General features: G+C 39.4%; 1 protein-coding gene across 1 annotated transcript in view; it reads right to left on the minus strand.

The window, feature by feature from the left end:
* The window catches only part of RAB3GAP2 (RAB3 GTPase activating non-catalytic protein subunit 2), a 105,938-nt gene extending 86,866 nt beyond the window's left edge, over nucleotides 1-19,072 (minus strand). Inside the window, exon 1 of the mRNA XM_037737807.1 lies at nucleotides 18,322-19,072. Within this exon, the coding sequence (XP_037593735.1) occupies nucleotides 18,322-18,436 (115 nt within the window). The 5' untranslated portion in view covers nucleotides 18,437-19,072. The remainder of the gene's footprint in view (nucleotides 1-18,321) is intronic.
* Nucleotides 19,073-24,416: the final 5,344 nt, after the last annotated feature.

Consider the following 24,416-nt stretch of genomic DNA (forward strand, 5'->3'; position numbering starts at 1 on the left):
TTAAACACCATGTGGCAAATCCTGTAGTAGGAGCTGAGAAAAATACAAACATACTCTTTGCCTTTGAAGAATTCATGATCTATTATAGAAGGTAGACAAACATGGAACCATAATACACGGTGAGTGCAGTAGTGGATTATTACGGAAACTTGGATGAGAGTAAGAGATGGGAAAAAAACCATAAAGAAATTCAGTCTTTAAAAAGTAGCTAGGAAGCCTGGGGGAAAACATCAACATGAATGAAAGAGGCAGAAAGATGCAATGTATATGACAACTAACATGTATTAAACATTTCTGTATGCTGAAATGCTTTACAGACATTATTAGTTCACTTAAACATCACAGGATCCTTTATTGTCCTCATTTTACAATGAGAAAAACAGATTTCTTGGAGTGTTTAAGTAGTTTGACCAATATCACACAGGAGTAAGTGGCACAGTGGAGCCTGAGTTCAGTTCTGAGTTCCAAAACCCATGCTCCTGTAATAACCTAACTTGTGCTAGCCTAACTGACTCCATCTCAGCTGTGAGCCTGACAAGCCCCATTTTTGCCTCTCCCTCCCTACCACATTCCCCTCAGGTGCATAACTGGGCCACACCAATGCTGTGCTTATGTCACGCTGACCCTGTGCTTATCCTACCATATAACCGTTGTAACTACATCCTACTTAGCAAATACACCTGTTATTGTGTTTAATTCTCCTTGGCACCCCCCTTGGTGATTGTTTGGAAAATACCCTGGTCTGTAACTATGTCCCTCTAACCTGCTCATTCTGCTTCTGTAAAATTCCACTTCAGCTAGGTTCCCCCTCCCCTACCTAAATCAAGGTATAAAGGGAAATCAAGGTGTAAAGGGGAATCAAGCCCCTTCCTCGGGCTGAGAGAATTTTGAGTGTTAGCCATCTCTCAGTCACTAGCAAATAAAGGACTCTTAATTTGGAACTCAGGACATGGCGCTTTCCTTCTGACTCACTCAGTTACAACACTTCTAAGTATTAGACTATAGGTACTCCTACTGTGGCACATGAGGGTAAAATTAGGGAAAAGTAGAGTTTACAGTTAAGGCCAAAAGAAAGAGCGTTCTTATTTTAAAATAGAAACAATCCCTTAATGTTGTGATTTAGAGTTTTTTTTAAACTTGGAAAATTATAGTTTGTTTTTTGGCAATGTAATTCAATTAGGCAATCTTTATTGTGCTAATTTTTCCACTGCACCAGAAACAATTGTCTTATTGTGGGTTTAAGGCAGACAACTAGGCTATCCCACTTAAAGTTTCAGAATATGTATTATCTCTCACATTAGAAAGCAAAATATCTAAAAGAGCTTATTGCTATAAAGTTCATGATTCAATTTTTAAATTACTATAAAAATAACATATATATCAAATTACCACAATCTCGAAAAGACCATGCAGAATTTAGACTCTTCAGGAAGGTCATAATTATTCATGCATTCAACACATACAACATCTTTTATGTTTGCGGCACCGTGCTAAGTGCTGGAAATATAAATGAAAATAAGCCTTCAAAGAGCTTAGTCTGTGCACATAACCTCTGTTGAATGCTGTATAAAACTATACAAAGTGTGTTATTTCTCCTCTACATTGGTATAAAAAGCACCTGACTCAATTCACAAATGACTCATATAAGCAAATAGAAGACAGCAGTAATTTGGATTTCCTATCCCTGCAGAGAACCAATATCTCTCTATGCCACAATTCAGAACCTCCAAGAAAAAAAAGACCTTGAGAGATACTTTATACAAGATATTTAGGTTCATGAAGGTTTACCCATTTTCAATGCCCTTGACTGGAAAGGTTCTTTCAACAAAAAGGAAAGAGAATTCAATTGGGCGTCTTCTATTATCATAGTAATACATTTTCCCCAACCAAGTCAAGATAAACAGAGGTGAAACAGCACTATTATTCAGGTAAGTTAAAGACATTTTTTGTAGGTTGCTCTAGAAGACTAAGTCTATTTATAATACTTTGAGAGAATGTGTCAGCTTAAAAAAGGGGAAATGTTTTGCCAGTGGGGCAATAACCTTGTGGCTATTTCTACTCAGTGCCAGTGATTTAATTTTTGTGGCCTCCTATGTCCTATTGAAAATCATTTGAGAATGTTTTGCAAGCAACTAGTTGATAGCTATTGTCAGCTATTAAAAAGTGTCAGAATCCCAGCACTTTACCAAAGTTATTTCTTATGCCTTCAGATTATGCAAGTTGGCCAAGCACATTCTTTAGAGAAAAAAAAAAAAAGGTATATATTGAGAAAATAGCTGATGAATGTCTAATAAAACTGCCATTCATGTTAATTCTGCTCAGGCACAGTACTTCCTTCTGGTAACTTTTCTAAGAAGGATGGTATTCTGTAATCAACTTCATTAGTATTTTTTAATTGATCATTGGTCAAGAATATAGGTAGCCAAAGCAATGTCCAATGTAAGTTTGAGAACTATACACTGTTTTAGGTTAATATGAAATATTACTGTAAGGCCTTGAGGTTCATAAGCTCTATGTCATCATGGAGAAATATGACTAATTTGGTTAATTTATTATCAATTACTTCCAAGGAAAGCTAAAAATGGCTCACCATGATTGTCTTTTAGAAGAAAAAATAGATCAATATCTCCTGTAGGACAGGATAATTTGAAAGCCCTAAGCTCTAGTATAACTCAAAAAGGCAAATCAGTTTAACAAATTGTATCACAGAATTAAGGATACCAGGACAGCCAACTTCTTTAGGACGGTCTAGGTCTAGTGTAAAGATTCCAAACATTCCACCAATCACTAAATCCCATAGCCAGAGTTATGTGGCCTTCATTTCTGTGAAAGTCTAGACTACAAATTATAGGGCAATTAAAATTGTTATTTTCTCTATTTATTAAATAAGTAGCAACCACCCAATCTCCAAAAAGCAATGTCTTTCATTTTACTGTAGTCCAATCCAACAAAATTGGTTAGAAAATTAAGAAAATAGCATTCACATTCAGTGCCTTCATAAACCCAGCATTATGGTCTCTCCTGCAGATCCCCCTTGGCAGGTACACGTTAAACCTTTACAATGAGGAAATTAAAATAATGAGTTAGGGATGACTGAAGTTTTGGAGATGGCCCTACTCTCAGACATTCTGTTTCGGGAGGTCTGCAATGGATCCAGGAATCTCTATTAACTACCTTCCCCACCCTGAAAACTTGAGGCAGATGGTGAATGCATGGATCATCTCAAGGATAAACCTAAGTGCTGGCCTAATTTAATCCTAAATATTATTTTCCTTTGCCTGTCATCACTCTTCTGTTCTTTCACTCCATGTGGACAGTTCATTCACTGGTATGCAGTCTTAAACAGCACTGTCTAATAGAAATATATCATGAGCTACCTATGTAATTTTAAATTAACTAATAGCCACATTAAAAAGTAAAATGAAACAGGTAAAATTAACATTAATGATATAGTTGATCATAATACAGCCAGAATATTGTTTCAATGCGTAATCAATGTAAAATTATTTGTGAGATAGATATACGGTCTTCAAAATCTGATGAGTGTTTTTTTTAGTTAGTTTACTTTTGAAAAAGGGTCTCTCTGTCACCCAGGCTGGAGTGCAGTGGTGCAATTACAGCTCACTGCAGCCTTGATCTCCGAGACTCAAGTGATCCTCCTACTTCCGCCTCCCAAGTAGCTGGGACTACAGGTATGCGTCACCAAGCCCAGCTAATTTTTTTTCTCTTGTTTTTTTGTAGGACGAGGTCTTGCCATTTTGCCCAGGCTGGTGACGTGTGTTTTACATGCAGAGCACATCTCAGTTTTTCCCAGTCACATTCCAAGTGCTCAAAAGTACATGTGGCTACTGGCTACAGTGTAAAACAGCTCAAGTCTAGAACAATTAAATCTCAGGTCTAATTGGGTTGACAGGTTGCACTGGATTGGCTGCCCACTTTTACCTTCTAAAGAGTTATATGACCTTGGCCAGTTTATTAAATTTCTTACTGCCTCAGCTTCCTCTTTAGCAAAAATGGGTTAAAAACTGCACCAATCTCATAGAGTTGTTATAGTTAAAATATGCAAAGCACTTTTACAGTGCTTGGCACATAGACACCCTTAATAGCTGTTATAATTATCACTCTCCAAATACAACATTCTCTCTTACTCTCTGCCTTTGCTTATCCTATGCCCAACAACTAAATGCCTCCCATATGACTCCACCTCTCCAAATCTGACTTCTCCAAACTAAGGTGAATCCTTTATGAAGCTTTCTTGCATCCACCAATAAGCTTTCCCTCTTGTGAAACAACAGCATTTGACTGTTTCTTATTCAGAACTTAATTATATACTGTTTTGGGTCATTTGCTGCATTATTAGTTAACATGTAATTATCTGATTTAACATAAATGTACACCCTGTATATACAACTATTAGGCTCTTAGAGAACAGAAAACATGTGTCCTGTGTATGTGCACACATTTACACATATACATACATAAAAGCATCATAGGTACTTAATAATTATTTACTAAATGAATACTTATTGAAAATGACATTCTTACTAAAATGCTTCCCTATATACCCCCATAAAACCAGCTGTATTTAAATTAATATTTTTAAATATAATGAATAAATCAGCTGTTGTTTCTAAATCTTTTGCATTTCAAAAGAAATACAACAAATACAAAAGATCATGTTTTATAAACTTTACATATACAGACTTTACATTCAGGATCCAAACCATATTTTTCAAACAACTTTTTTTTGTGTGTGGGGAGATGGGGAGGGACAAGGTCTGGCTATGTTGCCCAGGCTGGAATGCAATGATGTGATCTCTGCTCACAGGCTCAATCTCCTGGGTGCAAGCAATCCTCCTACCTCAGCCTCCCAAGTAGCTGGGACTATAGGCATGCGCCACCATGCCTGGCAAATTTTCGTATTTTTTGCAGAGATGGGTTTTCACCATGTTGCCCAGGTTGATCTTGAACTTGTGAGATCAAGTGAACTGCCCATCTTGGCCTCACAAAGTGCTGGGATTGCAGACATGAGCCACTGCATCCAGCCTTCAAATAACTTTTATATGTCACATAATAATATTAATAATTTTATTCTATTCCATTCCATTTTAATTAGTGAGAAAAAATAATTAAAAGTACCATTTCTTAGCATTAGTTTTGATAATGAAATAATAGGAACAGTACAGAAATAACAGGAATAGTATCTAGAATAATTGGCAACATAACCATAAACTGCTGTTCCTACCCTCATCAAGCTAAATGTTTTGCCTGAATAAATAAAACCAATGACTTCAAAATATAAAATGTAACCAAAACTCCCTTCTGAAGAGAACTTTTTTCTTGACGAGATTAGATTATACTAATATGAAAAACCTGTTATGACTCTTACTTGATAAATGAAACCTTCAAATCACATAGAAAACACATTTTAATCAATAAAAAGTATTTCCAATCAATGAATTATTCTACCAACAAAAGCTTAAATAAGAAATTCAACTTCTGCTTTCCATAGCTCTATTTAATTCCCCAAATACATTATTCTAATTTGTTTCTGAACAGTCTGTCTTCATAAACCGAGTGTATGGTTTTCTTTCATTTAACAAAAACCTGAAGCTAGAAATTGAATTCTAGAAGTGGGCAATTAATTTGATAGTATTTGCTTTTTCCAATATGAGTATGTCAAGTTCAAAAACTAAATGAGAAACTGAAACCATTAAATGTTAGGAAAAGGAAAACTTGTTAGTTTCTGTGGTCTAATAAAAGATCTCAGCACAAAAGTAAATTCATTTCCGTTCTTCCGAGATGAGAAAAAACAGAGATAATGTACTTGTTTCTATAAAAAGTAGAACCTCTACAACATATGACTTGTAAATAATTCAGGGGATTCAGTGAATTTTACTTGGCTCTTCTTGACCAAGGCAAGGAAAACATCAAAGCTAACTAGAAAAAGGAAAAGTCTAAAGAATAGAGGAGCTACCTCTTATATTTCTATACATGAGAATTATTGTTTTCCATTTCTAGGGAAATGCAAAATAGAAAAACAAATTTCATATTAGCATGAAATTTCACATTAGCAAGAAATACTAATTTGAAAATAAATTTCATATTAGTTACTTAGTCACTTACTAAAGGGTTTATTACATACATTAAAAAATTTACATGTCTATAATTTTAATAACTTCATGTTTATATATTATTTATTTTTTATATCCAAAGCAACAGAAAAAGATAAGCATGTCTAAAAAGGTGAAGAAGGGTGCAACATTTGAAATGTAGGTAAAGGTATATAAAAATTGCTAACTAAAGCTAATTTCTGCATGTTCCAGAGAAACCAATTATATACTTTCCTTCCTTAACCTACTCTATTCTTCAACTCCTGACTCTGAGAAATCTTTTTATATTTAAATTAAATCCTTCCTAAACCAGCGTAATCTTGCTATTACTGTTTTTTTTTTTTTTCAAAGTACACATAGAGATACACAGATAGGACTGAACCTGAAAAACAATTTTTAGAGTAATTTGTAAATTGTGACCCACATGTATAAGGATGCTTAGTGGAACACTGTTCTTACAGCAAAAATATTAGAAATAATCTGAAAAAATGTTCATTGATCAGGCAATTATTAAACTGAGCCTGGTAGAGTCTTCAGTGAAATATAGAACCATTAAAAACATGCTATAGGCTGGGTGTGGTAGCTCATGCCTGTAATCCCAGCACTTTGGAAAGCTGAGGTAGTAGGACTGCTGGAGCCCACACATTCAAGACCAGCCTAGGTAGCACAGAGAGACACCCATCTCTACAAAGAAATAGAGAAAACAGCTGGGCATGGTGGCACATGTCTGTAGTCCCAACTACTTGGGGGGCTGAGGCAGCAACAGGATCAATTGAGCCCAGAAGGTGGAGGCAGCAGTAAGCCATGATGGCACCACTGCACTCCAGCCTGGGTGACAGTGAGACCTTCCCTCAAAAAAAAAAAAAAAAAAAAAAAAAAAAAAAAAAAAAAAAGAAAAGAAAAAATGCTAGAGCTATATATATATATCTGAAAACTATAAATTACTTGACTTGGAAAGATATAGATATTATGTAACATATAATTAAACTCCAAAAGGTTGCAGATATGCATTTTATAAAAATGAGATCACAATATAAAATTAAGAATAAAATTCTCAATGAGTGTGTGTGTGTGTGTGTGTGTATGTTTTGACCAAGCACACAAAGTCTGAAAGAAGTTTCAGACCCAAGACGGCTGATTAGAAGCAGCTGTGGTCTGCAGCAGTCATGGTGAGGAATGAAAAAGGGCAAGTGAATTCAGAACCTTCAACTGAGATACCCAGGTTCTGACATCGGGACTGACTGGACAAACAGCTTGACCCACAGAGACCAAAGAAAAGCAAATGGGGTTGGTGGGGGTGATGGCCCACCCAGAAGCAGCATGAAGTCAAACAAACAAAGGACATGATAAACATTTGTAAAACAAGAGAAAAAGTTTAAAGATCCAATTAAAAAATCAGCAAAAGTTGTGAACAGTTAATTTACAAAGCAAGCTCTACTTGACTGGTACACATTGAAAATGCTCAACTTTTCTCAATTTTAAGAAGTATGAATGCCAGGCGCGGTGGCTCACGCCTGTAATCCCAGCACTTTGGGTGGCCGAGGCGGGCAGATCACAAGGTCAGGAGATCGAGACCATCCTGGCCATCATGGTGAAACCCCATCTCTACTAAAAATACAAAAACTAGCTGGGCCTGGTGGCGCGTGCCTGTAATCCCAGCTACTCGGGAGGCTGAGGCAGGAGAATTGCTTGAACCCAGGAGACGGAGGTTGCAGCGAGCCGAGATTGCACCACTGCACTCCAGTCTGGCGCCTGGCAACGGAGCGAGACTCTGTCTCAAAACAAACAAACAAAAAAAGTATGAATTAAAACCACAATATACCATTTTGCATTTATCAGAAGAGCAAAAGTCAAAGACACTGGTAACATGATGACAAGCATATTTGTAGACAGGCACTGATTATCATAAATAAGACTGAACCTGAAAACCAATTTTTAGAGTAATTTGGCAATTGTGACCCACATGTATAAGAAGGCTTAGTGGAGCACTTTCTTACAGCAAAAAATATCAGAAATATCCTGAAAAATGTTCATTGACCAGGCAATTATTAAACAGAGCCTGGTGGAGTCTCCAGTGAAATATTATATAACCATTAAAAACATGCTATAGCCAAAGAAACCCCCAACTCCAGCCAAGAGAAGAGGTTAGTAACTGTGCTACCATGCCCAGGAAACCACACTTCTCCCATAGATCTTTTACAACCCATGAATCAGGAGATCCCCTCATGAGCCTGCACCACCAGGGCCTTGGGTCGGATACACAGAGCTGTGTGGAGTCTTGGTAGAGCAGCCATTCAGGCACACACATGAGTTTTACATACTACAGCCTTGAGATCCCTGGCAAGGTGGGCAATCCATCTGTATGTATCTCCAGGAAGGCGGCTGATTCTAGGGAGTCAGGCAGCATCATTCTGTGGGCCCCACTCCCACAGCACCTCACAAGTTAAGACCTACTGGCTTGGAATTCCAGCCAGCCAATGGTAGCAGGTTGGAATGCACCAGAGATGTGTTCAAGTTCCCAGGGGCAAAAGGGTGGCCATCATCTCTGTGGTTTGACAGGCTCAGCCACTCTAGCCTGCTGGCTGTGGAGATAGTCTGTATGAGGAAGGGTCCTCCACAATGCAGAACAGCTGCCTTGTCAGATTGTGACCAGACTGCTTCTTTGGGTGTGACCCTGATTCCTTTCCTCCTCACCGGGTGGGACCTCCCAACGGGGGTCTCCAGCCACCTCCTACAGGTACATGCGGGCCAGCAACAGGTCAGTACTCCACCGGAATGCAGCTTCCAGAGGAAGGAGCTGGCTACCATCTTTGCTGTTTTGTGGCCTTTACAGGTGATACCTCCAGGTACAGGAGAAACTGAGGAAACTGGGGTCTGGGGCAGACCCCCAGTAAACTGCAGCAGCCCTATGGTAGGGTGGCCAGACTGTTAAAATAAAAATAAACAGAAAACAACAATATCATCAATGAAAAAGACCCCACAAAAACCTCATTCAGAGGTCAGCAACCTCAAAGACTGAAGAAGCTGGATAACCCACAAAGATGAAAAACAATCAGTGCAAAAGTGCTGAAAACTCAAAAAGTCAGAGTGCCTCTTCCCCTCCAAATGACTGCAACACACCTCCAGCAAGTGCACAGAACTGGGCTGAGGCTGAGATGGCTGAATTGACAGAAGGAGGCTTCAGAATATGGGTAGTAACAAACTTTCCTGAGCTAAAGGAGCATATTGTAACCCGATGCAGCTGACAGCCAGAACAGCCAGTTTAGAGAGGAAGATAACTGACCTGATGGAGCTGAAAAACACAATATTAGAACTTCACAGTGCAATCACAAGTATCAATAGCATAACAGACCAAGTGGAGAAAAGAATCTCAGCGCTTGAACAATGTTTCAGAAATGAGACAGACAAGAATAGACAGAAAGAAAATAAAAAGAAATGAATAAAACTTCCAGGAAATATGGGATCACATAAAGAGACAAAATCTATGACTGATTGGGGTACCTGAAAGAGATGGAGAGAACAGAACCAAGTGGGAAAACGTAGTTCAGGATATCATCCAGGAGAACTTTCCCAACCCAGCAAGACAGGCCAACATTCAAACTCAGGAAATGCAAAGAGCCTCAGTAAGATATTCCACAAGAAGATCAACCCCAAGACACAAAATCATCAGATTCTCCAAGGTCAAAATGAAAGAAAAAATGTTAAGGACAGCCAGAGAGAAAGGCCAGACCACCTACAAAGGGAAGCCCATCAGACTAACAGCAGGTCTCTCAACTGGGGACCAATGTTCAACATTCTTAAAGAAAATAATTTCCAGCCCAGAATTTCATATCTGGCTAAGCTAAGCTTCGTAAGTGAAGGAGAAATAAGACCCTTTTCAGATAGGCAAATGTTAAAAAAATTCATCACCAACAAGCCTGCCTTACAAGAGCTCCTGAAGGAAGCATTAAATATGGAAATGAAAAACCATTGCCAACCACCTCAAAAACACACTGAAGGACACAGACCAGTGATGCTATGAAGCAACCACATAAACAAGTCTGCAAAATAACCAGATAGCATCATAATGACAGGATAACATTCATACATCACAATACTAACCTTAAATGCAAATGGGCTAAATGCTCTGATTAAAAGACACAGAATGGCAAAATGGATAAAGAGCCAAGACCTATTGGTATGCTGTCTTCAAGAGACCCACCTCACATGCAAAGACACACATAGGCTCAAAAGGATGAAGAAAAATTTAGCAAGCACATGGAAAACAGAAAAAAAGCAGGGGCTGCAATCCTAGTTTCTGATAGAACAGATTTTATGCAAACAAAGATCAAAAAAGACAAAGAGGGGCATTACATAATGGTAAAGGGTTCAATACAACAAGAAGAGTTAATTATCTTAAATTTATGTGCACCCAGCACAGGAGCACTGAGATTCACAAAGCAGGTGCTTAGAGAATTACAAAGAGACTTAGACTCCTACACAATAATAGTAGGAGATTTTAACACCACACTGACAATATTAGATCATGGAGACAGGAAATTAACAGATATTCAGGACCTGAACTCAGCTCTCAAACAAGTGGAGCTGATAGATATCTACAGAACTCTACCCAAATTGAACAGAATATACATTCTTCTCACCACCACATGACACTTACTCTAAAACAGATCACATAATCGGAAGTAAAACACTCCTCAGCAAATGCAAAAGAACTGAAATAACAAGTGTCTCAGACCACAGAACAATCAAATTAGAACTCAAGATTAAGAAATTCACTCAAAAGGCCTGGCGCAGTGGCTCACGCCTGTAATCCCAGCACTTTGGGAGGCTGAGGCAGGTGAATCAGGAGGTCAGGAGATTGAGACCACCCTGGATAACACCGTGAAACCCTGTCTCTTACTAAAAATACAAAAACTTAGTGGGGCATGGTATCACGTGCCTGTGGTCCCAGCTACTTGGGGGGCTGAGGCAGGAGAATCACTTGAACCTGGGAGGCGGAGGTTGCAGTGAGCTGAGATTATGCCACTGCACTCCAGCGTGGGCAACAGAGTGAGACTCCATCACAAAAAAAAAAAAAAAAAAAAAAAGAAATTCACTCAAAACCACACAACCAGATGGAAATTGAACAACTTGCTCCTGAATGACTTTCAGGTAAACAATGAAATTAAGGCAGAAATCAAAAAGATCTTTGAATCTAATGAGAACAAAAAGACAATGTACCAGAATCCCTGGGATGCAGCTAAAGCAGTGTTAAGAGGGAATTTATAGCACTAAATGCCCACATAAAAAAGCTAGAAGGATATCAAGTTAACCACCTAATGTCTCAACTAAAAAGAACTAGAGAATCAAGAGTAAATAAACCCCAAAGCTTGCAGAAGACAAGAAATAACCAAGATGAGAGCTGAACTGAAGGAGATAGAGACACACACACACAAAAATCAATGCATTCAGAAACTGGTTTTTTGAAAAAATTAAAACAGACCTCTAGCTAGACTAATAAAGAATAAAAGAAAGAAGAATCAAATAAACACAGTAAGAAATGATAAAGGGAATATCACCACTGACCCCACAGAAATACAAATCACCATTACAGAGAAATAAAATAGAAAATCTAGAAAAAATGGATAAATTCCTAGACATATATATCCTCCTAAGACTGAACAAGGAAGAAATTGAATCTCTAAATAGACCAATAATGAGTTCTGAAATTGAGGCAATAATAAATACCCCCACCAACCAAAAAAAGTCCAGGACAAGAGGGATTCACAGTGGAATTCTTCCAAAGGTACAAAGAAGAGCTGGTACCATTTCTACTGAAACTACTGTAAAAAATGAGGCACTCCTCCCAAACTCATTCTATAAGGACAGCATCATCCTGATACCAAAACCTGGCAGAGATACAACAAATGAAGAAAACTTCAGGCCAATATTCCTGATGAACATCAATGCAAAAATCCTCAATAAAATACTGGCAAATTGAATCCAGATGCACAAAACGCTTATCTACCACAATCAAGGTGGCTTCATCCCCAGGATGCAAGGTTGGTTCAACATATTCAAATCAATAAATGTGATTCATCACATAAACAGAACTAAAGACAAAAACCACATGAATATCTCAATAGATGCAGAAAAGGCCTTTGATAAAATTCAATATCCCTTCATGTTAAAAACTCTCGATAAACTAGGTATTGAAGGAACATACCTCAAAATAATAAGAGCCTTTTATGACAAACCCACAGCCAATATGATACTGAATGGGCAAAAGTTGGAAGCATTACCCTTAAAACCAGCACAAGACAAGGATGCCCCTTCTGACCACTCTTACTCAACACAGTATTGGAAGTTCTGGCTAGGGCAATCAGGCAAGAGAAAGAAATAATGGGTTCTCAAACAGCAAGAGAGGAGGTTAAATTGTCTGTGTTTGCAGAGGCTATGTGATCCTGTATCTAGAAAACCCCCTTGCCTCAGCCCAAAAGCTTCTTAAGCTGATAAGCAACTTCAGCAAAGTCTCAGGAAACAAAATCAATGTGCAAAAATTACAGGCATTCCTATACGCCAACAACAGACAAGCAGAAAGCCAAATTATGAATGAAGTTCTATTCATGACTGCTACAAAAAGAGTAAAATACCTAGGAATACAGCTAACAAGGGAAGTGAAGGATCTCTTCAAGGAGAACTACAAACCACTGCTCAAAAAAAAAAAAAGAAAAAAAAAGGGAGGCCACAAACAAATGGAAAAACATTTCATGCTCATGGATAGGAAAAAACCAGTATCATAAAAATGGTCATACTGTCCAAAGCAATTTATAGAGTCAATGCTATTCCCATTAAACTACCAGTGACATTCTTCACAGAATTAGAAAAAAAACTATTTTAAAATTCATATGGAACTAAATAAGAGCCCAAAGAGCCAAGACAATACTAAGCAAAAAGAACACAGCTGGAGGCATCACACTACCCAACTTCAAACTATACTGCAAGGCTAGTAACCAAAACAGCATGGTACTGGTACAAGAACAGAAGAACAGATACATACACCAATGGAACAGAATACAGAACTCAGAAATAAGGCGACTTACCTACAACCATGTGATCTTCAACAAATTTGACAAAAACAAGGAATGGGGCAAGGACCCCCTATTTAATAAATGGTGCTGGGAGTACTGGCTAGCCATATGCAGAAAATTGAAACTGGACCCCTTCCTTACACCATATACAAAATTTAACTCAAGATGGGTTAAAGATTTAAAACTAAAACCCAAAACTATAAAAACCTTAGAAGAAAATCTAGCAATACCATTTAGGACACAGACACAGGCAAAGATTTCATGATGAAGACACCAAAAGCAATTGCAACAAAAGCAAAAATTGACAAATGGGATCTAGTTAAACTAAAGAGCTTCTGCACAGCAAAAGAAACTATTGTCAGAATGAACTGATAACCTACAGAATAGGAGAAAATTTCTGCAACCTATCCACCTGACAAAAGTCTAATATCCAAAGTCAACAAGGAACTTAAACAAATTTACAAGAAAAAACAGCCACATTACAAAAGGCAAAGGAAATGAATAGACACTTATCAAAAGAAGACATACATGTCGCCAACAAACGTACTGAAAAAAAGTTCAATTTCATTAATCATTAGAGAAATGGAAATCAAAACCACAACGAGATACCATCTTATGCCAGTCAGAATGACCATTGTTAAAAGTCCAAAAACAACAGATGCTGCTAAGGTTGCAGAGAAAAAATGCTTTCACACTGTTGGTGGGAGTGTAAATTAGTTCACCCATTGTGGAAGACAGTGTGGTGATTCCTCAAAGACCTAGAGGCAGAAGTATCTTTTGGCCCAGCATTCCTATTAGTCGGTATATGCCCAAAGGAATATAAATCATTCTATTATAAAGATACATGCCCATATATTTTCACTGTGGCACTATACAATAGTAAAAACACAGAATCAACCTAAAAATCCATCAATGATAGACTGGATAAGGAAAAATGTGGTATATATACACCATGGAATACTATGCAGCCATAAAAAGGAACAAGATTATGTCCTTTGCAGGGACATGGATGGAGTTGGAGGCTGTTATCCAAAGCAAACAATGTGGGAACAGAAAAACAAACACCATATGTTCTCACTTATAAGTGGGAGCTGAATGATGAGACCATACGAACACATAGGGGAGAACAAAACACACCAAGGTCTGTTGGGGTGGAGGGGGGAGGGAGAACATCAGAAAGAATAGCTAATGAATGCTGGGCTTAATACCTGAGTGATGGGGTGATCTGTGCAGCAAACCACCATGACACACATTTACATATATAATAAACCTGCACATCCTGCACATGCACCTCTGAACTTAAAAGTTGAAGAAGAAAGAAATATAAGTCTCACTAAGGCAATACTTGCAATAGAATGTTCTGTAATAATGCAAATAGTCTATATTGTGCTGATCACTATGGTAGCCACTAGCAACATGTGGCTATTGAGCACTTCAAATGTAGCCACTGTGACTGAGGAATTTTTTAAATTTAATTACTATTTATCTAAACTTAAATGTAAATAGCCATATGCGGCTAGTGGCTACCATATTAAACAGCATAGTACTAAGATTTTAACATCTGAAAGGTAGAGTGTGAGTAGCCAGGTGATGGCTTTATGTCTGACTTTACAGACCTTAATTAAAAGGGGCGGGGAGGAGGGAGGGAGGATGGACGACGACAATGTGATAGTAAGTAATGTCTACTCTTTTGACCTGATGAGGCTCTCTATTCTGGTAAACATATGTGAGACCTAGACTCACAATGTCCAAAGAAAAGTAATCTATGTTCAAGGGGCCATTTCTGGTCTCTTTTTTAAAGACAAGATATGATCACAGCAGATATCTAGGAGTTTCAAGAATTCTTCTCTGAGGAAGGTTCAATGACTTACTCTTAAGGTCTCAATAGTCCCAAACTGTACTTGCCATACTTCCAGGATTGTCACTGTGTATACTATAAAATAACCTCTTAGGAAACCCATGCTAAGGATAATCTCCTCTTCTGCAATACTGCAACAGCCTCCTAACTGGTCACTCTACTTCTGCTTTTACCTATCACTCCTATCCATTCTTCTCTTTGCCAACAAAGAAATGTCTCTAAAATATTTGTCTGGCTATCCTATTTCTCAGCACAAATTCTAATAGTCTCAAACTCCATTGCCATTGCTATTACCTTAGTTCTGCCTTTATTGGCTCTAACCTGAACTTCTACAACTATCTCTCTAATGATCACCTGCCTCTAGCTTTGAACTGTCCAATCTATTCTCTCCACAGCTACCAAACATATCTGTTTAAAACACAAACCTTAAAATACTTTTGCTATACTTTTACTTAAAACCATCAATGACTACTCTGCCCATAGCAGAGATACTCAGCATGCTGCAAATGGGTTACAGGTGAGCCAAGATACTGATCCTTTTAGCAGTAAGAGCAGTCAGGTAGGGCCTGGAGCTATTGGAACCTATGTCGCTTTCCAACATAAGCAGCTTTGTCTCATTTTTAAATAATCTATTTATTATCAATCTAATTGACATTTTGTATTTTGGTTAAAAAAAAAACCATAAAATTTATCATCTTAACCATCTTTAAGTGGACAGTTCAGTAGTGTTAAGTGTATTCACACTGTTGTAAAAAAGATCTCCAGAACTTCATCTTGCAAATTTGAAACTCTATATCCATTAAACAATTCCCCTGTTCTCCCTTCCCTCAGCCTCTGGTAACTGCCATTCTATTTTTTGTTTCTATAAATGACTACTTTATTTATTCCTCATGTAAGTGGAATCATACAGTATTTGTCTTTTTGTGACTGGCATATTTCACTTAGCATAATTTAACAAAGTTCATTCATGTTATAGTATGTGACATTTCCTTAATTTTAATGGCTAAATAGTATTCCATTGTGTGTATATGCCACATTTTGTTTATCCAATCATTCATCTACGGACATTTAGGTTGCTTCTACCTCTTTGCTACTGTGAAATGTCTATGAACATGGGTGTGGAAACATCTCTTCAAGACCCTGCTTTCAATTCTTCTGTACATATACCCTAAACTGGGATAAATGGATCATATGATAACTCTTTTTAATTTTTTGAGGAACCTGACCTCTGCTGCATTTGCAAAACTGCTGATCATTCCTCACCTTCATCAAGTTCTCACCTTCCTCAGCTCCAAGGGTCTTCTCTCATCTGATCTTCCTCTTTCTTTTACTCTTTCTTAGTTTTCTTCCCAGTAACCTCTACTTGACTTTTAAAAAAACACCAGTGCTCCTCTAAGCTTATAGCTTCACTACTCAGTGCATTTCACAGCATACATAATTGAGACTGAATTGACACTTTTTGCTGTCAGTTCCCCAAATAACATCTCTGGCCCATTACTCCCTACTGTTTAGATTATCTAAATCTGGTGTTCAACCAGATGTCCTTACTTGGACATACCATAAACATTTAAAATGCAAAAGGTTGAAAACCTGTATCCTTCATTATCCTATTACATGCACTTGCCCAAACCACAAGCCAAAGGCTTCCTGAACTCCCTCTCACTTACTAGTTACAATGCCCATCACCTGCAGATTCTAACTCCTTCACACCTTTCTAATCTAGTCCATCATCTTCAGCCTGCTAAGGCTGTTAGTTCAAGCTAACATCATTTCTTGCTTGGATTACTGGAAGAGCCTCCCAATCCATTTCCCTTCTTCCAATCTCTCCTCCACTTTGCTACCAAAGCACATTACAGGTCTTCAACAAATGTTGTTGATTACATTAAGTAGAAATCTGACAATGTCATTTCTCTGCTTAAAATTTCAGAGAAACGCCACAACTTTCACAAGGCTTCTCATGATCTAGCTCCTTATTACTATTACTGCCTTACTGCCCCAACTCTTCCCCTCACATCCTCCTCTCCAGCCATTCAGCTTTTCTTAGTTCTCTAAATGCCATGCCATGTCAGGCCTCCCTTCCTCTGCACATGCTACTACCACTCCTTTATTCCTCTAACTAGTACTTCAAAGGTAGGCTTAAGTATCACCACTTCAACAAAGTGCCTCATAAATACCACAATAACAGTGAATGACAGCTAATGATTTGTCTGTACAACATAAGTTCCTAGAAGCCTTATTTGGTTTGTAGCACCAATGACTGGCACAGAGTATGTAATCATTCACAGGCGGGTTTGATTTGATATCTTCTAAATTTAAAAAAAGATAAAGGCGCTTAGTGGGCCTTATATCACCATTCTAGTATAGCACAAAGTGAGAGCACTACTACAAAGCCAAATGTGGTTCATGCTGGAAATGCAAAAACCAAAATAAAACAGAAGGCACACCTTTTCAAAAGACGAAATGTAGGAAATTCTGAGAACCTATGTAGTGTCTAATTAACCAGCCCTGGAAATTTATACTATGTGGGGAAGGGCTTATTTAACACTTTGATGATAAAAATAGGTGGAAAGCTTCTCATCCCAATAAAGCAAATTAACCTTTCTTGGCTGTGTCACTGTAATTTTGGTTCCTAATGTAGATTCTCGCTCACTTCCTGACAGGTTATTTTCCTTCTTTGGAGAGTCTTACCACCTCAAGGGAAACTCATTTGTCAGTCAGCCATTTGTTCTCAAAATCTGAATGGGGGAAACGCGGATGGAAGAAGGGAGAGTGTGGCGGGGATGATGAACACTTTCGGAAGGGGAGGTGGCAGAAGGCCACCGTCGCCGGGATGGAAGAGAGCGGGCGCTGGGGCAATATCAGAGTGGAGCGCTGACATCTGGCAAGGAACAGGGAGGATGGGATCACGGAGCAGGCAACAGGAAATAGGGGACGACCCCAGGCTGAAGACAGGGAGACGGAGAAGATGCTCAGAGAGAAAGCTAGGAAAGTGGCGGGGGTTGGGGGGGAGGGAGGAAGCGGTGACAGGCAGACCCGAGAGGAAGCAAGACGCAGTTTTTGGCCAGGAATCAGAGGGGCTGAGGAGAAAAGCTGGGTCGAGAGGAAGACAACACAAATGGAGCTTTAGAACGAGGGGGGCAGGGGGTCATCCCGGTGCAGAAGGGAGGCATGGCGAGAACTGAGGGTCCAGTGGGCAGAGGCAGACGGCGCAGAGCGAGTAGGAGACCCGAACGAGCGGAGCAGAAGCCGGGGAAAGGACGGCGAGGCTAGAGGCACTTACTGGGGTCCCTCCGCACGGCGCCGCTGGGAATCTCCTCCCGGAGGTGAGGAAAGAGGAAGTCCCGGGCGGCCTGGAGGTCCTGGAAGTAGCAGAACTGGACAATGGAGCAGGCCATGGCTCCGGGGAACCCCACTACGGCACTCACCTCACCTCACCACGCCCTGCCCCCTCCACCCCAAAGCGGCTGCCGCCGAACCCCGACAGCTCTAGCCAAGCAGGAGGCGGAGAAACCAAACCGGAAGCTGTCACTGACGCTAGTCCGCCGTCTCGGAGTAATGCGCAGGCGCAGGCGACTAAGGGGGGGGGGGGGCGCGGCGGTGGCGGCCTGGTCACGTGACCACGGCGCCGCCGCTGCGGGTGGAGCCAACGTCAACTTGGAGGCTTGGGGCAGATTTTCAGTCCCGGTACTGCATCTACGCCCAGAAATGAACCCTTTCATTCATTCTGGCTTTTAGCCAGAGGTGTTCTAATTGGACTTGTCCGCGCAGGCCTTTGACTCATTCAGCCAGTCTTACTGATGCCCTATTATTGGCACGATCCTAATGTTTCACAGAAAATAATTTGTTTTAAACTAGTGGCAGGCCAGTGGGGGACCGTATCCTGCAAGAGTCGGATTTTGAAAAGATTAATTGCTCTTCCGGAGATTATCCCCGTCAAGGCTGGCTTTACAATGCTCCTGCTATAAATTCCCATAGTACTATGCAAGCCCAATATAGTATGTGTTATAATGTATTATATACACTTATGTTTTCATTATTCGTTTGGTTTTTCATTCGTGCATTCATCTATCCGTTCAACAAATATTTGTTAGTCTTTTAAATGCCAGCCACGCAGGGTGTTGAGCATTAGAGAACAAAAGAGAATACCTTTTCCCAGAAAGCTAGAATTCTAGTAACTGATACAGGCAGTAAGCAATTAATTACAGTAGTTACCTTTAATCCAATGGGATATGTTTTAAGCCCCCCGGTGGATGACTGAAACCATGGATAGTACTGAAGCCTATGTATGTGTGCTATGTTTTTTACCTATACATACTTATGATATAGTTCAATTTATAAGTTAAGCACAGTAAAAGATTAACAATAATAATAAAATTGAATAATTATATGGAAAATGAACCCATGGATAAAGGGGGCACTATTGTACTCAATATTTAACTGAAATTGTGATCATACTAGTAAGTGCTTCATAAATATTTGCTGAAGAAATAAATGGAATGGAATGTGTACATGAAGTAAATAGAATAACCCGTTTCTTTTACAAAGCATTTTCTATTTTTGAAAGTACTTTACATTGTCCATTTGCATAGTCACAAATGCCATTTAAAAATAGTGTGTCTTTGCAAAGGCGATTTCAGTTAAAGATTAAATAATATTTTAAAAAAGAAAAAAAAATAGTGTGTCTTATCCCATTTTCTAAATGAAGAAATTGAGCTGTCTCTGAACAGGCTTGAAGTTTAAGTTATTTTTCCAAAAAGTAAAAGCCAAAAAAAATTACTTTTACGTTAGCACAAAGGGCTGTAGGCATTTACACACTTCCCCAAGGAAACTTAAAGAGGCCATCCACTTTGTATGAGAAAATGGCACAGGAATAAATGGAAGGCAAGTGGATGGGGTCCAGAGCATTCATTTCTGTCAGGCCTGTGAACATACACACTTAGTCCTAATAATATAACAACTATAATTTAGTGCTCAGGTTCCTACTCTATTATTTCCGATTTCTAGAGTAGGATGATTTTCCCAAAATAGGATAGGCAATTTCTATGTTATCAGGTTAACAGGAATCAGTTCTTTACCTAAAAATGCAGTTGAATCAGATGTGCTGTAAGGTCCCTTTAAGCATTAGGGACCTATACTTCTGTAATCAAAGCTTTCAGAAAAGGCAAGCTGCTAGTGCTCCCTTCTTCTAGCAGAAGAAATGCAATGTTTCCTCAGATCATCACTAACTAGAATAATCCAGTCCTGATAAGATTATTCCCTAAAGTCCAGCACCAATCCCAAACTAAATTAAAATTTAAATTTAGATTCTTAGTGTTATTGGATGAATAAAGAATTCATGACACTTTCTGGAAAGAGACTGTACTTCCTTGAAAACCATTCAAGTTCCTATTCAGGTAAATGCATTTTGTGGAAGTAACTGCTGTTGGCTGATTCTGCTGGCCTTTGTTCTGCCCTGAGGCATTCATATATCTCCTGTGGTGGTCATTGAATTTCATCACTGAGTTGGCTCAGTTTTAATGATGAAGTCCCTGACTTCCTTCCAAGTACTGTTGAAAAGGTTCATTCATGGATGTTTTTAAGGACTTTAGATGCCCTTCACAGAAATTACAACACATTCATGAACTGAACTCTTCCCCCAGGAAGTTGTAAAGCTGCAGGGGGCATGCCTCTGGAGTTCTGCTGCCATGGTTTCTGTGGCATGTGGGAGGATTGCATCAGAGAGTGAATATCACTTATTCCACAGTCATAAGAAGCACATTCCGAAAATGTGCAGGCCTCACATATCCCAGCATTGACAGTGTCTCTCTGAGGTCTGGTTTCAGGAGCTAGGAAAAGCGCTGTGACCAAAATAACCACAGGATGAGTCCAGGTACTAATGTGAACTTCCTCCAGTATCCATTAGTGTGAGTCAGACTACTGATGACTTTGTTAAGAGAGATGTGTTAATGAGGATGATGAAAGGAAGGCCCTTGCCAGTCCTTAACAGCAGCCTGAAGCAGAAGGGGTTGAGATGCAGGATGGGTGTGAGAGAAAGAGCAATGGACCTGGAGTCACGACCTTGGAAAATTCTCGTCACGTTTCTGGGACTTAGTTTCTTGATTTATAAAATGAAGAGGGTGGGCGCTAAAGTTCATCCCAGGGATATGTAGGTTTCGGTAAGAGACGGAATGGCAAGCTCTGGGAGTTAGAATTGCTTAAAAGAAGCGGTCTGTAGAAGCACCCCAGTAAGATGTTTGGGTCAGCAGGAGAAAATATGAGGGTTCTGGACATCTCTAAGGGAAAGTAAGGGGAACATAGCAAGGAGATGGAGAGTCCTTGAAGCCTTACCTCATAGCTTTGCTAAGGGTCATCCTTGAACCGACAACTGAAGTGAGCAGAAGCAAGGGCTATTTACAACTATTAGTCAACAAACATGTATGGAGTGCTTTTTACACTAAAGGTGCTGTGGTAAGCACAGTGAGGCAATAAGGACAAATGATCCAGAGATTCACTACCTAAAAGCAGACAAACACAAACACTCGAAGAGCAGAGTGTGATGAGTACCATGGGTGGCTTTTGGACAAAGGGCACTGGGAGAAATAAGGGAGAGATTAATTTAGATCCCTAGGCATGTCCCTTGGAAAAGAAGTAGTGTGGAAGAGGTAGGAAAGGCACTAAACAAATTGGTTCTTGATTACAGAGAACCTCAAAATCCAAATAGTGAAACCACCTTTGCAAAATTATGACTGAGACAGTGAAAGAGATGTAACTTAACTGACTCCATCTTGCTTCTAACTTCCAAGCTGTCCTTGTTCATTCCTGGGCATAGGCTGAACTAACTTTGGGAGAAACTTAGTTTACAGTTTAAACAAAGATGATAACAGCCTTTTCCCAAAGCAGACTTCCTTCTTGTCTGGGGACTAGATTGACTTTGTAAGACTAACATTAGCCACAAGATTAAAAATTAGAGTTTAGGAGTCATGCAATCGAAGGCTACAAGATTCTGATCCTCCCTAAACTGCTCCTAAGATCAGTGCTTGAGATATTTTGCAGACCCTGCACTTGATGGATCAGCTGGCACCACCCAGATCAATAAACTGGCTCATCTAACTTGTGCCCCATGCCCCACCCACCCAGGAACTGACTCAGCACAAGAAGACAGCTTTGACTCCCTGTGATTTCATCCCTGACCAATCAGCATTCCTGGCTCACTGGCTTTTTCCAACTCACCAAGTTATCCTTAAAACTTCTGCTCCTGAATGCTCAGGGAGACTGATTTGACTAATAATAAAACTCTGGTCTCCCACACAGCCGTGAATTACTCTTTCTCTTGCAATTCCCCTGTCCTGATGAATCAGCTGTGTCTAGGCAGCTGGCAAGGTAAACCCCTTGGGCAGTTATATGTATGATCATATATCAAAACACTGGATAGTATGATCTGGTCTTTTTCTGTGTGCAAGGTGTAGACAACTGAAGATATTTTAGAGACGTTGTAGCAGAGCAGTATGTGGGATGACTGAAGGCAGAGAGATCCCTCTAGATGTCATAGCAATATTCTAGAAGAGAAGTAATAACAGTGGAAAGGCAGTGCCTCTCTGGTGGCTGAATCAATAGAATTTTGATATACAGTTAGATATAGGTGTGGGAAGGGAAAATAAGACCCAAGGTGATGTTCCAGTGTTTAGTTCAAAGAATTGGAAAGGTGGCAATGTCGTCAGCAACCAAGATACAGAATGTAAAAGGAGGAATGCATTTGGGGCAAATAAAAATAGGCTGAGGTTGGGCACGGTGGCTCATGCCTGTAATCCCTGTGCTTTGGAAGGAAGAAGTGGGAGGATTGCATGAGGCCAAGAGTTCGAGATCAGTCTGGACAACATAGAGAGACCCCTTTTCTACACGAAATTTAAATTTAAATTGTCTGGGCCTGGTGGTACATGTCCATAGTCCTAGCTACCTGAGAGGCTGAGTCAGGAAGATTGCTCGAGCCCAGGTTTGAGGTTACAGAGAGCTATGATTGTGCCACTGCCCTCCAGCCTGGGTGACAGAGCAAGTGAGAATTTGTCTCAAAAAAAAAAAAAGAAAAGAAAAAAGGATAAATGAATAAATTCAGTGTTGGATTTGTTCAATTCAAGATGCCCACGGAAGAGCTAGGTTGTTTTTTTTTTAAGTTGTTTTATAAACCAAAGTTAGAAATTGGGATTGGAGAGGCCAGAGGAGATAGAAGCTACCTATGGAAGTCTTCCACACATAAGTTATATTGAAGGGAGGAGAGGAAAGTGCCAGTGGATTCTAGATGGGGTGAAGGCACGATTGGCTGAAGAAAACAAGCTGGGAAGCCTACCTTATTATATTTTTTCTAAATAGAGTCTTGCTCTGTCACCAGGGCTCCGGGCTGGGGTGCAATGGCATAATCTTGGCTCACTGCAACATTTGCCTCCAAGGCTCAAGTGATCCTCCCATCTCAGCCTCCCAAGTAGCTGGGACTATAGGTGCATGCCACCATGCCTGGCTAATTTTTGTATTTTTTGAAGAGATGGGGTCTCACTATGTTACCCAGGCTGGTCTTGAACAGCTCAGCTCAAAGAATGTGCCCTCTTTGGCCTCTCAAAGTGCTGGGATTACAGGCATGAACTGCTGTGTCCAGCCAACTGTCTATTTTTTTAGAGGTGGATGGAAGAAAAAGCTCTAGTAAAGAAGATAGAAAAGACATAGTCAAAGAAGAAAACTATACATGGTAAGACCATGCTACGAAAGCCAAGTGAGGAAGAGGACATTTTCACAAATGGGTAATCCTATTGTATTGAATTCAATAAAGAATTTAAGGAAAGGAAAAAGTGAGAAGAGATGATTTAATTTGGTGAATAGGTAATCACAAGTGATTATCCAGTGTATAGAACAGCCAAACTCTGTTTCCTTTGCAGGAAAGTTGTAACCTTTCTTCAGAAGTTGATTATTTTTCTGATAGCCACAGAAGCAAAGGTCATCTTTTTCTTTTTTAAAATGGAGGTGGAAAGAAGAGTTTTCTTTTTGCCGGCCTTGACCAGTTAGGAGAAGAAGAATTAACTTCACTAAATATTGTTTTATTGCTTTTTGGAATGCAAGAAAATATATTTATATTTTCAGTATTTTCCAATATTTATATCTTTATTGGGCGAAAACCTACTTATAATGGCATAAGGAAAGAAGATATTAACACAATTAGCTAACAAATATAAGTGCCATGTGCTTTTAAGCCTCCATCTTCCTAATTTTAATGTGTTTAGGACTTGTCAGGTAAGTAAGCCACCAAATGTCAATGAGACTTGACATCCATTTCCTCTTTTGCTTTAGCAGGAGAACTCATATATTACTGGGACAGTTATGTGTCCATTTTCGAAGACAAACCATATTTCCCAA

The sequence above is a fragment of the Cebus imitator genome, unplaced genomic scaffold (assembly GCF_001604975.1).
Source record: "Cebus imitator isolate Cc_AM_T3 unplaced genomic scaffold, Cebus_imitator-1.0 Scaffold42, whole genome shotgun sequence".
In the NCBI taxonomy this organism is placed as follows: domain Eukaryota; kingdom Metazoa; phylum Chordata; class Mammalia; order Primates; family Cebidae; genus Cebus; species Cebus imitator.